This window comes from Mesoplodon densirostris, chromosome 14, assembly GCF_025265405.1.
Source record: "Mesoplodon densirostris isolate mMesDen1 chromosome 14, mMesDen1 primary haplotype, whole genome shotgun sequence".
NCBI classification, from domain to species: domain Eukaryota; kingdom Metazoa; phylum Chordata; class Mammalia; order Artiodactyla; family Ziphiidae; genus Mesoplodon; species Mesoplodon densirostris.
The window spans coordinates 20,826,271-20,844,724 of NC_082674.1; the positions used below are offsets into that span (position 1 = coordinate 20,826,271).

Below are 18,454 nucleotides of genomic sequence, written 5' to 3' on the forward strand. Positions count from 1 at the left end.
CCGAAGTCCGCCGTAATCAGCTACTGTATATTGTAAGGGAGGCAGGAAAGAATTAAGAACAGGAAGAGGGTTTTTTTTCCCATCCTTATTTTTTTGTTGTTCCCTGGACCTTCACACTTCTAAATGTATCAAATATGATAACCTCATGAGTATATCAACATTTTCAACTTCTATATTCTGAAAAAATCAAAGTGACTCTTATAGAGCATTTAAAAAGTAAATATTAAATCTGTTTCAGTTTTCTCTATATTTCTATTCTATCCCAACACTAAAGCCATAATGCTTTTCTAAATTTTTTTCTGGAAATTTTATATCCATATGCAAATCTCAGCTATTGATTGACATGTGGTAGATTCCCTCTCCCAGCCCTGTACTAATACTAAAGGCTAAATTGAGGGGATATATTATAAGTATGTCTCTCTATAGTTGTTTTGTAACCTAAAGGCTACTGTGACTTCCAGCTAGAAACTTTAAGCACCTGTTGTCTGTATTAATAGTGTAATAATGAAATCCTGAAAGGCTTCTGCTGCTGAGTTCCCATGAACCTGACTTCACTGAAAGGCCTCAGCATACTTCCCTGCTCTCCAGCTTAACTAAGAGGCATTTTCCTCCTTTCCCCTCATTGTACTGTCTAGAGCCTAAGCTTGCCTTGAGAGCTATTCAGACTTTAAATAGAAACATGTAGACAAGGTTCACCAGCAGCCACTTCTATTTAAAGTTCCTTCAGTCTTGAGAGTCATCTGGGGCCAAGGGTGTGACACAGGCTAGAAAGGACCACGTGAGGATCAGGCCATTACAACCTCAGTGCCCTTTACACTTGCCCCACTGGGAAGCTCTCCTCCCCTTCCCCTTGGAGACTTGCCTCTCTCTTCCTTTTGGGTTGGTTTACACTGAGAGGCTGAGGTGCAGTTGCCAGCGGGTAGTTTTCAACAGAGTGTTGGGCACTTAGTATCAGGCCTCACTGGGAAGACCAGAGTAAGGTCATGTTGCATGTACACTACTGTAGCACATTTCTGTCCCTGTGGATTATGGTGAATGGTGGTAAATGCGGTAACTAGTATAGGTAGTATAAGTATGAAGATAAAAATCAGTTAAGAAACAGAACCCTTTAATCTCAGCTTTGGAAACATGTTAACCTTACCAAATTATAGAAAATCTTGTATTCTGAGGATAAATAGTTTGAGAAAAAGGCCACTAAAAATTAATTCCCTTAATAGGAACCAGAATTTCATAGTAAATGATGGTGGTGGGGGAGATGAGCTGTTGAGAGCTTTGTTTTTAAAGTGAAAATTTAATATTATAAAAGCAAGTATTTTATTTTTGCACCTATGCATTAGTTTTTTACATAAACAAAAATGGAATCAGGCATTCATTGTTTTCTGGGCAGCATAATTTACTCAATAAATAGTATAATAAAATAATAGATGTCCTCATGTCCATTTTTAGATTGAAGGAGGGCCTCAGTTCTTCTCAAGGCCCCTCAAGCTACTCTCTTTTGAAGCACCTCTTGTGTCATCATCCTGACCAGTTTTCTCATTTCCAGTTGTTAACTGGTCTAACCCTTATTTGTCAGAGGCTCATTTGAGGCTCAGGCAGTTTTCCAAAATTTCTTTCATCAACTTGAACTCTTGCATGTTTGGCGTGTTTTCCAGTTCCTCTTTGCGTTGGATCACGGCGTGCTGTCTGAAATATCAGGCAGTCAGTGAAAGTAGAGACGCGTGTAAGCAGGCAGGGACCTGTGTGGGAATCTGTTCATGAGGAGTCAGTTCTTCAGAAATGACTTTCATGTTTGATGACTTTCGTTACTACTAAGCCTTATAACTGCAGGAACGTAGATCATGAGAACCCCACACCATGATATAGGTCATCATTCCTTCAACTATATGTAGCAGGTTTACTTTAGGTTTACTTGCAAATTTAAACAAGTTAAAATCAAATTACATATTAATGTCCTTAAAGCTCTGAGAAGAGCATTGCTAAGAAATTAGGTGAACCGCAAGACTGTTGTAGGCTTGTATACCACACTAGAAGATGGCTACAAGGAACTTGGCAGAGTGCTTGTCAGTTAATGACTAGACAAAAAATTAGTAAACCGTTTCTGTGATGTGCTTAGTTTTATTTTAAATATTACTCTGGATTATTGAACTCAAATCCTTTCCTGATTTACCATACAGTGAAGTATTGCTTAAAGCACCATTTACATGTAGCACTGCCTTCATAAGTGATCCTTTCATTCACTCTGTTTCCTGAAGGCTGCCCTCGGAGCTGGCTTCTCTGACAGGACTCCTGCTCACACTGTCACCATGGCTTGCATCTCTTCCAACCAAGCCATGACCACAGGTATGGTTTTTTGACTGCCGAAGGTACATGTTGTTTCTCCTTCGTCTTTTATAAGACAAAAACTACTCTTAACAGAAATAAATGATCTCTGTGTGTTTCAAAAAATAAGGTAATGTTTAAATTTTTTGATTTTTTTTTTTTTTTTTTTTTTTTTTTTTTGCGGTATGCGGGCCTCTCACTGTTGTGGCCTCCCCCGTTGCGGAGCACAGGCTCCGGACGCGCAGGCTCCGGACGCGCAGGCTCAGCGGCCATGGCTCACGGGCCCAGCCGCTCCGCGGCATATGGGATCCTCCCAGACCGGGGCACGAACCCGTATCCCCTGCATCGGCAGGCGGACTCTCAACCACTTGCGCCACCAGGGAGGCCCAAATTTTTTGATTTTTGACAGTAGTTCTCAACCCTTTTTCCTGCCCTCTGTACCTGAGGACCACAACCATTCTTGTAGTTTCTCCATCAGTAGTGTGGCTGGCTATCTCAGGGATTATTTATTGGAGGGATACTTCTAGATTTAAGGCATGAGAAGTTTATAACCTGCTAGATTTTATTTAGGTGATTCTAATATGATACTCCCCCACGAAGACTGTGGCCTTCCTCCCTCTACCACTGTCGCAGTGGTAAGTCACTGCTTTAGATGATACAACTCTTTTCCTCTACTTTTTCCCCACATCTAGGCATTTTTATAATTAGTTAGAAATTCTCCTAAAAAACTTAGCAAATCTGTGGGACATTTTGTAGCATCAACCCTTATTGTGAAAAGACAGGAAACGTGAAAGATATGGTCATCGTGCTCTCTTAGTGACATCAAGGCCAGGTTGCCACCTAAGGGGTGCAGGGGGTGAAGCCAGAGGCAGGGATGGGGGCGTTCTCCACTCCATGCAGCATGGGACCGCTTCTGGGTAGAGCGACACAATACTTGCCAGTGGCCATAAAGAGGGAAAGGGGCTGCCTTCTATCTAAAAGCCAGAATTTCTCTAGCTTCTAGTAGAAACTGAAATTCTCTTTATAGGAAAAAAGTCATTATGGAAACTAAAGTGGGAGCGTATAAAATATGCCAAAAGTTCTGGTTTAGAATACGATTTGTTTGAGGTTGGTCCAGTGGATACTTCCGGAAGTTGATGTCCATACAGCCTGAATGAAACTTGGTTTTTCTCCAGTGCGTTGAATGTATTTTTAGTCATTTAAAAAACTTACCCTAATCCCTCTGAAGAGGTAAAAACCTTAATTACACATGTTGTACAACGCTAGTAACTATCATACAATTTTTAAATCAAGAAGCCTAAATTTAAAAAAAGGAAAAGCAGCTTAAATTACCAATGGCTTGTTTATCTATACAAGAGATGCTCATGTACCTGTGCCCTGTGCCCTGCAGCTGTCAGCTTGATTGCTTCCGGCCAGTGTGACGTGGTTGTGGCAGGTGGTGTAGAGTTAATGTCTGACGTCCCTATTCGCCACTCAAGGAAAATGAGGAAGATGATGCTGGATCTCAGTAGGGCCAAGACTCTGGGTCAGCGACTGTCTTTAATCTCTAAATTCAGATTGAATTTCCTGTCACCCGAGGTGAGACTTGTGAACGCTTACAGAAAGACTTGTGTTGCCGAAGCATCCCATTGCAGAGATTTAGACTTAGGGGAGACAGCGTGGGTCAGTTATGCTCTAGCAGTTGCAGATTCTGTTAGTTACAGGGAGAGGTTAATTATTTGGTCAAGTTGGAAAGAAAGAAAAAAATAGTGGTTTGAAGATTTGAATTTGTAAGCCCTTTTTAGAGACGCCCTGTTCAGAAAGAACTTCCCTTGTCTTGGTCTTGATTGATAGTAGACTTTAACTTTCCCAAATAACCCTAGGTGTGGTATAGTACCTGTTTAACAGTGTGCCTGGTCCTGAATATCTCCTTTCCCAGCTTCCAGCAGTGGCCGAGTTCTCCACCAGTGAGACCATGGGCCACTCTGCAGACCGACTGGCTGCCGCCTTTGCTATTTCTCGGCTGGAACAGGATGAGTATGCACTGCGCTCACACAGCCTGGCCAAAAAGGCGCAGGATGAAGGACTCCTTTCTGATGTCGTGCCCTTCAAAGTACCAGGTAAAACAGTTTGCTTAACTTTGTAGAGGAGAATGCTCTTAATGCTCTTGATATTTGTTAGGGAGTTCTGAATTTCTTCTAAAACTCCAAAGACCCCGAGTGACTTTCCAGTAAATATGATGGTTCTCTTTCCAAAACACTCAGCCTTTATTCTTAAACATGGACTCAAGTTTCAATCCTTGTTGTAACAGTAGGTAAACATTTTTTTTAAGATTTTATTTTATTATTTATGTATTTATTTTTGGCTCTGTCAGGTCTTAGTTGCAGCATGCGGGATCTTTGTTGAGGCATGCGGGCTCCTTGTTGCGGTGCGCAGGCTTATCTCTAGTTGTGGCGTGTGGGTTTTTTTCTCTCTAGTTGTAGTGCATGGGCTCCAGGGTGTGTGGGCTCTGTAGTTGTGGTGCGCGGGTTCCAGAGCGTGTGGGCCCCGTAGTTTGTGGCACACATGCTCTCTCGTTGAGGCGTGCGAGCTCAGTAGTGGTGCGCAGGCTTAGTTGCCCCAAGGCACGTGGGATCTTAGTTCCCTGACCAGGGCTGGAATGCGCGTCCCCTGCATTAGAAGGTGGATTCTTTACCACTTGACCACCAGGGAAGTCCCTGGTAAAACTTTTAAAAAGAGAAAATTTTATGTCTCCTTTAGATCTTGCAGATATGTTTTAGTTCTTATGTGCATGCCTGTTTTTAAAATTCTTCATTCATAGCTCTTCTGTATAGAAGAGCCAAATGTGAATGAATATCTTAAGAAAATAGGGTATCCTTTCTAACGTTAAATCATTTAGATTATTTCCCAAAAGTCTTAAGAATTTATTTTCAAATTTGGTAATATCTTGATAACTATAAAAGGCTTCCTTTTAGTGAATATCTGTGGTTTACATTTTATTTGTTCTTGTAATTTTTTTTTTTTTTTTTTTTTGTGGTACGCGGGCCTCTCACTGCTGTGGCCTCTCCTGCCGCGGAGCACAGGCTTCGGACGCGCAGGCTCAGTAGCCATGGCTCACGGGCCCAGCCGCTCCGCGGTATGTGGGATCTTCCCGGACCGGGGCACGAACCCGTGTCCCCTGCATCAGCAGGCGGACTCTCAACCACTGCACCACCAGGGAAGCCCCTGTTCTTATAATTTTTAAAGTGTATTTCTCTGGAGAAGATATATAATGCTTGCTGTGCCTTAGAGTTAAAAACTTCATATTTTTATAGGAAAAGATACAGTTACTCAAGATAATGGCATTCGTCCTTCCTCCCTGGAGCAAATGGCCAAACTAAAACCTGCATTCATCAAGCCCTATGGCACAGTGACAGCTGCAAATTCTTCTTTTCTGGTAACCGTGTGCTATATGTGTTTACTAGTGATCTTTTATATTTGTGTACTCTCAATAGAAAAGCCTGAAATAGAGTTATTTGTGTGTATTATGAATAGAGACTTAGAAGTGTACTTCTTCATTACAAAGATAATATTAAAATAGAATTATAGTTTTTAAAGCCATAGAAGTCTCCTGACCCAGTCACCATTCTGATACAAAAAAGCTATTCTCTTCAGGCACTTCAGCAGTCGAAAAACTTTGACTGCCTGTGCTAGGCACTGGAGCTAAAAAGAACAGTTTATTGTAATGTAGTGAGAAAGTGCTGTGAACACTATAAGCATAGGCTCTTGGGGAAGATACATAGATGAGTGAGTCAAAGAGGCTTCTTAGAGGAGGTGACCCTTGCTCAGAGAATCTTGAAGGAAGAGTACAAGGGCTTCCCTGGTGGCGCAGTGGTTGAGAGTCCGCCTGCCGATGCAGGGGACACGGGTTCGTGCCCCGATCCCGGAAGATCCCACATGCCGCGGAGCGGCTGGGCCCGCGAGCCATGGCCGCGGAGCCTGTGTGTCCGGAGCCTGTGCTCCGCAACGGGAGAGGCCACAGCAGTGAGAGGCCCGCGTACAGCAAAAAAAAAAAAAAAAAAAAAAAAAAAAAAAAAAAAAAAAGAGTACAAGCCAATTCAGGTAGTGTATAAATGGCATTCTAGGCAAAAGGAACAGCAAATGCAAAATCAGGAGTTAAGAGAGCAAGGACCTCTTTAGGGAAAAGCTTGGTTGGAACATAGGATATGAATTCAGGGAGTCGTATAAGACAGCCTCCAAATTACTTTCCTATAAGCATCATGGAATAAATCTACCCTCGTTTTCTGTTGTTGTTATTTTACTTATATATGCAGGTAGCTTCATGTCCTTGCTTGGGTTTTTTTTCTTCTCCTCAATTGAATGTCCCTGCTGATTCTGCTTCTGCTTGGGAGATGTGGTTTCCCTTCTCCTACTACCGTGGGTGTAGTCTTCTGGATATAGTTCATCTGGTCAATGTTTCTTTTACAGTGTAACTCCTCTACCCAGATATATAGTCTAGAAACATAGGCAAATGTTTGACATATTTGACTTTGGTAAGTGATGATTTAATGCCTGCTCTTGAGCTCGGGCAAGGGTGCCTGAAGTGGTTCCAACAGGATGGTGTACCACTCTGTAAAGCCTGAGTGGTGAAGGGCTGGTTAGGTGATTATTTCCAAAACCAAGTTGGATGATAGGGCCGTATGGTATGGGTTACACTCTTGGCAGATCTGAACCCCCTTGATTACTTGTGGGGTGTGCAAAAGGTTCAGGTTTATTCATCAAAAATCAGAAACACGAATCATCAGAGGTAATGCATCACAAATACATGGATTTTCAGAGAGTTTGTTAACGCACCACATTCACTGCAATTTTGCACAACTGCACATTGAATATATTATTGATGTGATATCATTATGTATAGTCACCTGTGTTTCCAGACTTTATGCCTGCCTATCAGTAGTGGCTACATAGCCTCTTCACAGTTACTGAGTTATAAAAATATGGTATGATGTGGTAGAAATTGTTTTGATTTGGCAAATTCTAGAGAGTAGTTTCCTTTCCTTTGGAATTTTGGATTTTTCTTTTTTTTTTTTGAGCTCTTTCTTTTGAAGCAATGGTATAGGGCTTTTGTGAGTGGTACTTCTTTGTCCCCCAACTTCTCAGTTGTCAGTTGGAGAAAAGTATGTGGGGTAGGTCCAGAGAGGGAAGGCCATGGTTCTTATGTTCTCAGCTATTTCTTCTTCTCCCATTGTTATAGTCTATAAATAGAAGAAAATCACCTCGAAGCCACAGGCAGGAAGCAGCTGGGAAACAGTCCAGAAAATGTAAAAATAAATCAGTAAATAAGAGATTTTTTTGGAGGTTGTTTTAATTCATAAAATTCCTCATATTCTGCACTAAAAGCAAAAAACTTTTAGTTTATCGTGAACACATATTTCTAGAGTTACCTATTCTCCTCATCCATTTTGATAATTACGGTACTTTCTGAATAGGCTCTTGTACCCTCGTCTTCCAAAAGTGGGTCGGTGTGTGTGTTTGAATTGACTTAACGATGGATAAAATGAAAAGGTTTTATTATATAGAGGTACTGTATAAGTGTCACTGGTTGGTAGATTTAGGAACAGGGCATAGAAGGTGGCTGAAGAAAGACCACCAGAGAGGCTGCAGAATTTAACATTTTTGTTCCGGTCAACATTTCAGACCGATGGTGCATCTGCAGTGCTGATTTTGGCAGAGGAAAAGGCTCTGGCCATGGGTTATAAGCCGAAGGCATATTTGAGGTAAAGTAAGTGTTCAAATAAATTGCCTCTGGTTTCTTTATTTTAGTACTAGAGCTAACTCCTCTATTTTTTTACCTAGGGATTTCATGTACGTGTCTCAGGACCCAAAAGATCAGCTTTTACTTGGGTAGGTAGCAGTGTATATCCTAGGATTATAATGAAAAATATTTGGTTACCAATGTTTCTTACAGAGATTTTAAAGTACATTAAGCCCTGAGTTCATAATTGGCTTGTGAGTTGGGTTTTTTAAATAATAATAATCTTTTATGTTGCTTTATCATTTTATAGTTTGGAGTTTTTTCCACTTTTTCCTGTACTTTTCTACTTATAATTACAGTATATATACAATTTGGTATTCTTGTTTTACATTAAGATGTCAGAAGCATTTTTTTCATATTGCCACACACTCTGCGACAGTCTTCAGAATAGCTTTTTATAAAAGCCTCCTAATGTTTAGACTCTCTCCCTCCATCACGAGGCTCTACCCTCACTAGCCTCCATTATGTCCTTTAACTAGCCACGCCCCTTCTGATGCTCTGCCCTTTGAACTCTGTGTTCTTCTAGCTCTTCACATTATTAATTTGTCCTTCTCGTTAATTGTTTACTTATTATCTATTTCTCTGAGTCCAGAATATCAACTGCAAAGGGCAGAGGCCATGTCTGTTCAGTTTAATATTGTATCACCAACACTTAATATTTGTATAGTAGAATCAGTGAGTGAGTGGAAGACACTCTGATAATTATGTAGGACTCAGTTTGGGGAATATGAAGGAGCTCTTAGGTTAAAAATTAAAGTTTTAATATTGTATCACTTATTTTTTTCTTTTCAGACCAACATATGCTACTCCAAAAGTTTTAGAAAAGGCAGGATTAACAATGAATGATATTGATGCTTTTGAATTTCATGAAGCTTTCTCAGTAAGTCACTTTAAAGCACATATCAAAGGACTATAATCATTTAATATGAGTAAAACAAGAGTGGAGCTTTATATTTGAAATACTGACTTACACTGCTGGGAAGGGCATGATGGGAGGAATCCAGGGCTACACACACAGTGCTGAAAAACATACCTTTTGAAGCTATCACTTTGAGGCCCTTCAAAAGTACCAGATTGTTTCTTTAGGAAATATTCACTGAAAACTGATTTAAAGATTTGCTTAGCTTTAAAGTTAGACAAACTCAAAGAACACCTTGAGGGACATTACTAACAAGGTCCTTACTGAGTTACTTTCCTTTCTAGGGTCAGATTTTGGCTAATTTGAAAGCCATGGATTCTGACTGGTTTGCACAAAACTACATGGGTAGAAAAGCCAAGGTAAGTTTCTGGTTAAAAATATGCTCGAGGAACTTCCCTGGCAGTCCAGTGGTTAAGACTCTGCGCTTCCACTGCAGGGGGCACAGGTTCGATCCCTGGTTGGGGAATTAAGATCCTGCATGCCATGCAGCATAGCCAAAAAAAGCTTGAATTTCCAAAGCACTTTAATATTTGGAGCTTTAATGCCTGCTAATAAAAGTATGAAGAGGAAAGCTGCTGCTTTTTATGAAGAATTTTGTGTTTCATTACATATATTTATTTCTTAGTTGAAAAATACCTCCTGGAAATTCTTTAGAAAAAAATAAAAGCAAGGATAAAGAAGATGTGGCACATACATACAATGGAATATTACTCAGCCATAAAAAGAAACAAAATTGAGTTATTTGTAGTGAGGTGGATGGACCTAGAGTCTGTCATACAGAGTGAAGTAAGTCAGAAAGAGAAAAACAAATATCATATGCTAACACATACATATGGAATCTAAAAAAAAAAAATGGTTCTGAAGAACCTAGGGGCAGGACAGGAATAAAGATGCCGGCATAGAGAATGGACTTGAGGACACAGGGAGGGGAAAGGGTAAGCTGGGACGAAGTGAGAAAGTGGCATTGACATATATACACTATCAAATGTAAAATAGCTAGTGGGAAACAGCTGCATAGCACAGGGAGATCAGCTCGGTGCTTTGTGACCATCTACAGGGGTGGGATAGGGAGGATAGGAGGGAGACGCAAGAGGGAGGAGATGTGGGGATATATGTATACACAGAGCTGACTTTGTTATACAGCAGAAACTAACACACCATTGTAAAGCAATTATACTCCAATAAAGATGTTAAAAAATAAAAGCAAAAATTTAGGTTGTCTTTGTTCATCCATTCTCATGTTAGATGAAAAATAAATGGGCCCTTGGCTTTCAGAATTGATTTAGAATTTCTTTTGCAGTAAAATAACTTGTGATTTGTCTTAAGTTAGTTACTTCCCTTTATTGCCATTACTACCTGTTAACTACGAGCCTGGCCTGATTCTTAAGTAAACTCATCTTTATATTTGTGTCTATTTCTGTGGGAGCCAGGTTGGATCGCCTCCTTTGGAGAAGTTTAACATCTGGGGTGGATCACTCTCCCTGGGACACCCGTTTGGAGCCACTGGCTGTCGGTTGGTCATGGCAACTGCCAACAGATTGCAGAAGGAAGGAGGCCAGTATGGGTTAGTTGCCGCCTGTGCAGCTGGAGGGCAGGTATGTCACAGAAGCTTCATAGGAGCTTCCAGAAAGTCATTTTCTTGGAAACAAAACAAATTCATCCAAGAATGTTTGATTTAGCTTAATTTGAAACAGTCTTAGAGCGATTTTTCTGATGACAGACCACCGGGAAAAAAGCAGCCCTTTTTTTTTTTTTTTTTTTTTCTTTTTGAGGTATGCGGGCCTCTCACTGTTGTGGCCTCTCCCGTTGCGGAGCACAGGCTCCGGATGCGCAGGCCCAGCGGCCATGGCTCACGGGCCCAGCCGCTCCGCGGCATATGGGATCCTCCCAGACCGGGGCACGAACCCGTATCCCCTGCATCGGCAGGCGGACCCTTAACCACTGCGCCACCAGGGAGGCCCAAAGCAGCCCATTTTTGTGGGGAGGTAGTACAACTTTAATTCTGATAGTACTTTGAAAGGAAAAAGCTATTTAAATCCAAGTTATTTTTTTTCCCTAAAATAATGTTTATGTTTTTTGTTTATAAAAGTTATATATGCTCCTTATGGAAATTATGAAAATACAAAAGTATTTAGAAAATAAAATTATAATCACTAATAATCCCCTCATCAGACACTATCATTATTCACACTTTGATTTATTTTCTGCTTTAATAATAAAATTTTATTCATTTAGTCACCATGAGACCTTATCCATAAAATCTCTCCAAGTCTTTCTTGAGAACTGAACTATACCTTAATGCAGAATTAATTTGCCTCTGGATAACCTATTGCTATTTAGCTGAGGAAAATTATGTTTTTCTACAGATTTTTTTCTATCTGCTTTACTTGTGTTACTGACGAAACTTCCTACCTGCTATAGCATTTCACTGGGGAATAAAATCCAAAAGGAAGGCTGGTTGTAATCTTTTTTTTTTCCCAACCCTGATGGAAACAGATTTGATTTTTCTCCAGATAACAGAAACTATCTGTTGCCGACCAAGATGAATAAGATATGTAAAAGTATAAACATCTTACATTTAAAAGCCTTTATTTATGGCTTTTTCTCAGAGACTTTGAAGAAGCAAGGGATCAGTTATTTTTAGGTTGGAATATTTTAGACTTCACAATCAGAAGTATTTTCTAATCTGTTGTAACTTCATTTACAGAAAACCATGGTAAATCAGGACTGGAGCCCTCCCTCTTTATCTTTCTATGCCAAGTTTAAATGAGGGAGGTAACTAGTGCATAGCATGGTACATAGTGCATAGTCCACATAGGTGAATGTCCTTTGGTTTTGAGTGTTTGTTCCCTAATTTTTTAATCTAGCACATAGAGGATTAATAACACAATACTAGATGCTTTTGTGGATGAACAAAGAATAATATCCAGTATTATTACTTACCTCTAGAAGTTTACAGTATAGTGAAGAAGGAGATGATGCATCTTAGAAACTAGATTAAACTTGGCATTGTTTCATCAAGAGCCAAATGAGTGCTACAAACATGATTAGATCAAAGGAGGAATCCATCATTGTGGATCAGGATTTCTCAGCTTTGGCACTAGTAACATTTTGGGCCAGATAATTCTTTGTTGCTGGTGAGGGGACTGTGCTGTGTGTTGTAGGGTGCTTAACATGGTCTCTACCCACTAGATACCAGTAGCAAACCACCCCCTCACTCCCCACCACCCCCCGCCCCCCTGCCATACACACACAGTTGGGACAACCAGGAATATCTCCAGACATTGCTAAATGTCCTCTGGGGAGGGGAGGGAGCAAGATCACTGCCGTTGAGAACCACTCATCTAGTGCAATATAAAAGATTTGGAACATCAAAACAACACAGTTGAAATAAAACAGGAGAAGGAATATTCTACCTTATTATGGGCCCTTCTAGGACAACCCCAAGTCAGTCAAACCTTCCCATCCATGTTCTTTTGTTTGCTTGTGCCTGTATCAAGGTATTTAGCAGTTTGTTTTGAACTACAGTGTATATTAGATTGAGGATACAGGCCATGTAGCAAAACTTTGTACCCACGCAGTGTTCAGCTTGGTGCCTTATAAATAATAGTTGCTTAATAAATATTTGTGGGGATTGAATTGAATCTAGAAGCAGGGAGATTAGTTAGGCTATTAACTAGTTTGATAGCAGTCCAAAAGATAGAATGACAATGATTATCAGATAGGATTTAGACTCATGAAATCATTAGTTTCTATACTAGGTTTAAACTAGGGAGATAACTTGGATATAGCACTATGCCTAGTACTAGGAAAGGGATTTTCTACCTTTTTACCTTTGTGGGACCTCAAATCATCATCTTCACCCGCATAGAGTAGTAAAGAAGAGACCAGGTTTTGGAATCATCTGGTTTCAAGTCCTGGCCCTGTTACTTAATAGCTTTGTGGATTTGGATGAGTAACTTAACCTCTCAAAGCCTTGGTTTTCTTATCTAGGAGAGAGAGAAGCCTGTTGTTGGATTCACTGTATTGCGTTTATTTTTATACAGCTAAAAAAGCCCCTCTGGCTTATTTTAATAGTAACCACTTATGGAGCATCTACTAGGAGTCAGACTCTTCTAGATAGACTCTGATACACATGTGTATACATGTATATGTGTGTGTGTGTATACATACATTGTATGTTATCTAATTTAATGCTCACAAAAATACTTTGAAGTGGGCACCATGAACCCCATTTTAGAGAGGAAGTTGAGGTTCAGAATGGCTAATAACTTTCCCAAGATCGCACAGTGTTTGAATGGCAGAGCCAGGATTAAGTTCCAAAGCCTATATTTTTCCCATTGTTCTATGCTGCCTCTGTACTGGCTGGATTCATTGCATTTGATTGCTCTAATTGAACTTTTTTTTTCCTTTACAGGGCCATGCTATGATAGTGGAAGCTTATCCAAAATAATAGATCAAGAAGAGGTGACCTGGAGTTTCTGTGCAACACTCACCCTAGGCAATGCCATTTCAATGCACTACTCAGTGACATCTATAGTTCCTAGCTCCTCTTAGGAAAACAAAATTTGTGGCCTTCTTTTAAGTACTTTGCAGTTAAGCCTTGCCAGTGTTCTGAGCTTTCCAATAATCATGGCTTATTACTCTTTCAGGAATTTCTTAGTTACCAGAATCTCTCAACAGTGATAAGTTTAAGCAATTGTGTTTGGTCTCTATTTTTATGAAAGGCTGAATGAGTGGTTGCAGTTTTGCAAAGAATTTAGCTGAGATTTGGAATCACCTTTGTAACATTTGCAAATTATAGCTCATTCCTATTTGTGACCTAAAGATAAATGTTTTCTATAAAATACAAACCAATGTGCCTGAATTTAACTTAATTATGGAAAGGTAATTCAGAATCTAAACATCACTGAAAATTTACAGTAAATGTTTAGATAATATAAATACCATGTTGGTTAACCTTAATAAAGTAGAGAAGTATCAGAGAACCATTTGCATTGTTTTATTAGAGGTAAAAGGTGGTTCTCTTGGCTTAGGGACAGATTTTGCCTTGGATTACTCATTTGTAACTTCTAACCATTTTAGTCAACCATGAAGCCACTAGGAACATAAAGAAGGTCCTGCTTTAGAATAACACCATTTTTTCCCCAGTGCCCAATTGAAATAAATTTATTTTATCATTTGGAGATGTTTCTGTTTGCTGGGTTTAATGAAATGTAAAGAAATTTCAAAAATTTGGTCAACATACTAAAAATTCTCTCAGTTTTTTGACAACCAAACTGCATTAAATAACATATATGCTAGTGCATTGCAGAAGCAAAAGTCTCAGTTGCAGCCGTTCATGTGAATTTCATTTAGGTCTATGAAAGTTACTGGCAATCAGAACCATACTCTAGTTCTAGGGACAGATTGGGCAAGGGAGCAAGTGCTAACCTCTTAAAAGGTTATTTGAGAGTCCCAGCTTTATTTCCCCATGATTTCATTGGTGAATTCCACCTAATGTGAGTTTTTAATACTGCAAACCATTATATTTACATATCACAAGTATTAACTCTAGATAAGTTAAATATAAAAGATAAAAAACTTTTTAAAATTTAGAAAAAAAATACCACTATGACCCTAGGTTGGGGCGGGGAGAAATTCTTAAATAAGACATTTAAAGTGTTATCATAAACGAAAAGATCTATAAATTGGCCTATGTTGAAATAAGAACCTTTGTTCTTTATATGATAGAGTGGAAAGACAAGCCACAAATGGGGTGAAGATACAGATATAACTTACAAAGGATGTGCATATATATATATATATATATATATATCTTTTATATATATGTACATATATATATCTTATCAAAAATATATCTTTTATATCTCTATCATATCATACATATGATAGATACCTTACAAGATATATATGATATAGATATATTTTACAAAGGATCCAGGGTGTATACAGAATTCCTGTCAATCAAAAAGAAGAAAGATAGGGACTTCCCTGGTGATCCAGTGGTTAAGACTCTGGGCTTCTACTGCAGGGGGCTCGGGTTCAGTTCCTGGTCGGGGAACTAAGATCCCTCCCACATGCCATGCGGTGAGGCCAAAAAAAAAAAAAAAGAAGAAAGATAACATGGTAAAATATGGCAAAAGATATTAAAAGGTATTTTTTTAGAAAATAATGTACAAATGCAGAATAAACATGAAAAGATGCTCATTAGTAATCAAGAAAAACCAAGATCATGATGAGGTATTATTTTATACCTACTAGACTGACAAAAATGAACAGGACTGAGAATACCAAGCGTTAGTGAGGATGTAGAACAGTAGGAACTTTTTATACACTGCTGGTGAGAATGTAGATTGATACAACCACTTTGGAAAACAGCCTGGCATTATCTTGTACATTTGAATATGACACGTGGTTTATAATCCAGCTTTTCCACTCTTGGGTATATTTCCTGGAGAAACTTGTACATGAATACCAGGAGACATGTACAAGAGTGTTGATAGCAGCATCTCTCTTTAATAGCAAAATATTGTAAATAACGAATGTTCATCCACAGCAAAGTTTTAAAAATAAGCAAAACTAAGTACATTTCTAGGATGCCTATGTACAAGGTGAAAATATTTTCCAAAACAGTTAAGAAAAAAGAGAAATCTTACAGAAGAATGCCAAATAATATATGTAGACCCCAGGCTCCAGGAGGTGGATCATGCCCTTCCCCTCTTGAGTGTGGGCTGGACTTAGTGACTCAATTCCAGTAAATAGAGTGTGAAGGCAGAAAACAAGGCAACCTTAACAGTGGAGAAACCTGGCAAACACTAGTTTAACCAAATGACCAAGGTTGTTATTGGTGCTGTCATGTGGGTATCACAGACCTCCTGGTATGAGGTAATCAAAAGGGCCCTTCACCTTAGTGGTATTCTTTCCAAGTACACATAACCTAGTCGATTCATGAGAAGACGTCAGACAAAACTTAATTGAGGCACATTCTACAAAATTCTTCACCAGTACTCAAAACTATCAAAGTCATGAAAAATAAAAGAATACTGAGAAACTGTCACAGACCAGAGGAGGCGAAAGAGACATGAGAACTAAAGTATCCTGGGTTGGATTCTAAAACAATAAGGACACTAATAAAAAAAAAAACTGGTGAAATCTGGGGTTTAGTTAATAGTTTAAAAAGGAGCCCAGATATAAATTCACATATAGTGAAATTATTTTCTAGGAGAGTGCCAAGACTATTTAGTGGGGTAAGGACAGTCTTTTCAACAAATGGTGTTGGGAAAATTGTATATCCACCTGCAAAATAATGAAGTTGGACCCCTTCATTACACCATATACAGAAATTAACTCAAAACAGATCAAAGACCTAAACATAAAAGCTAAAATTATAAAACTCTTAGAAGGAAACGGAAAGCTTCATGATACTGGATTTGGCAATGATTTCTTGGATATGACACCAAAAGAACAGGAAAGAGAAAAAAATGGAGTTCATAAAAATTAAAAACTTCTGTACATCAAAGGACCAGTGAAAAAGCAACCTATGGAATGGGGGAAAATATAAATCATATCTGATAAGGGGTTAATATCCAGAATATATAAAGAACTACAACTCAAGAGCTAGAAAACCCAATTTTAAAATGAGCAAAAGGGCTTCCCTGGTGGTGCAGTGGTTGAGAGTCCGCCTGCCAGTGCAGGGGATATGGGTTCGATCCCTGGTCCGGGAGGATCCCGCGTGCTGCAGAGCAGCTAGGCCCATGCGCTGCAACTGCTGAGCGTGTGCTCTAGGGCCCACGAGCCACAACTACTGAGTTTGCATGCCACAGCTGCTGAGGCCCACACGCCTAGACCCCGTGCTCCACAACGAGAGGAGCTGCCACAATGAGAAGCCCGTGAACCACAACGAAGAGTGGCCCCCACTCGCCGCAACCAGAGAAACGCCTGCGCGCAGCAACCTAAGACCCAACGCAGCCTGAAACAATAAAATAAATTTATTTTAAAAATGAGCAAATAATTTGAATAGATATTTCTCTAAAGAAGATGTACAATGAGCACATGAAGAGATGTTCAGCGTCACTGATCGTTGAGGAAATGTAAATCAAAACTACAATGAGCTGCTACTTCACACCCAATAGGATGGCTGCTATTACAAAACCTGAAAATGACAAGTGTCGGTGAGGATATGGAGAAATTGAAACCTTTGTGCACTGTTGATGGGAATGTAAAATTGTGCAGATGCTATGGGAAATAGTATAGCAGGTCCTCAAAAAATTAAAGGTATTGGGTTGGCCAAAAGGTTCGTTTGGTTTTTTTCTGTAAGATGGCTCTAGTAGCACTTAGTTGTCTTTAACTTCATTCAAAACAATTTTGTTAGATTGTACGTGACAGCTGTCACATCAGCATGCGTTTTTTAAAAAATCAAAATTGGTGAATTTTTGTGTAGCCATTTTAGTATTGAAGATGGAAGAAAAAAGCAACATTTTCGGCATATTATGCTTATTTCAGGAAAGGTAAAAACACAACCGAAATGCAAAAAAAAAAAAAAAAAAAAATTGTGCAGTGTATGGAGGTGCAGTGACTGATCAAACATGTCAAAAGTGGTTTGAGAAGTTTCGTGCGGGAGATTTCTTGCTGGATGATGCTCCATGGTCGGTAGACCAGTTGAAGTTGATAGCGATCAAATTGAGACATTAATTAAATCGAGAAATTAATTGAGAACAATCAACATAATACCACGCGGGAGATAGCCGACATACTCAAAATACCCAAATCAAGCGTTGAAAATCATTTGCACAAGCTTGATTATGTTAATCACTTTGATGTTTGGGTGTCACATAGGTTAAACGAGAAAGACCTTCTTGACCATATTTCCGCATGGGATTTTCTACTTAACGTAATGAAAACGTTCTGTTTTCATCAATAAAACAAATTGTGACGAGTTATGAAAAGTGGATACTGTACAAAAATATGGAACAGAAGGAATGGAAGAGATTGTCGAGTAACCGAAATGAACCACCACCAACCACACCAAAGGCCAGTCTTCATCCAAAGAATGAGATGTTGTTTTTACGGTGGGATTGGAAGAGAGTCCTCTATTATGAGCTCCTTCCGGAAAACCAAACGATTAATTCCAACAAGTACTTCTCCCATTTAGACCAACTGAAAACAGCACTTGACAAAAAGCGTCCAGAATTAGTCAACAGAAAACGCATAATCATCCGTCAGGGTAATGCAAGACCGTATGTTTCTTTGATGACCAGGCGAAAACTGTTAACAGCTTGGCTGGGAAGTTCTGATTCATCCGCTGTATTCACCAGACATTGAACCTTCGGATTTCCGTTTATTTCAGTCTTTACAAAATTCTCTTAATGGAAAAAATTTCAATTCCCTGGAAGACTGTAAAAGGCACCTGGAACAGTTCTTTGCTCAAAAACATAAAA

General features: G+C 39.3%; 1 protein-coding gene across 5 annotated transcripts in view; it reads left to right on the top strand.

Moving 5' to 3' along the window:
• The window catches only part of HADHB (hydroxyacyl-CoA dehydrogenase trifunctional multienzyme complex subunit beta), a 38,408-nt gene extending 24,208 nt beyond the window's left edge, over positions 1–14,200 (top strand). For 4 of the 5 annotated variants that reach the window (XM_060116662.1, XM_060116661.1, XM_060116660.1 and 1 more), the window contains 9 exons: positions 2,253–2,340; positions 3,710–3,897; positions 4,238–4,418; positions 5,613–5,734; positions 7,978–8,057; positions 8,137–8,184; positions 8,888–8,975; positions 9,299–9,373; positions 10,445–10,708. In XM_060116662.1, coding sequence (XP_059972645.1) covers positions 2,253–2,340; positions 3,710–3,897; positions 4,238–4,418; positions 5,613–5,734; positions 7,978–8,057; positions 8,137–8,184; positions 8,888–8,975; positions 9,299–9,373; positions 10,445–10,693 — 1,119 coding nt within the window. In that variant the 3' untranslated portion in view covers positions 10,694–10,708. Of the gene's footprint in view, positions 1–2,252; positions 2,341–3,709; positions 3,898–4,237; positions 4,419–5,612; positions 5,735–7,977; positions 8,058–8,136; positions 8,185–8,887; positions 8,976–9,298; positions 9,374–10,444; positions 10,709–13,431 lie in introns of those variants that run through there. The other variant, XM_060116659.1, reaches the window with a different exon arrangement.
• The last annotated feature ends 4,254 nt before the right edge of the window (positions 14,201–18,454 follow it).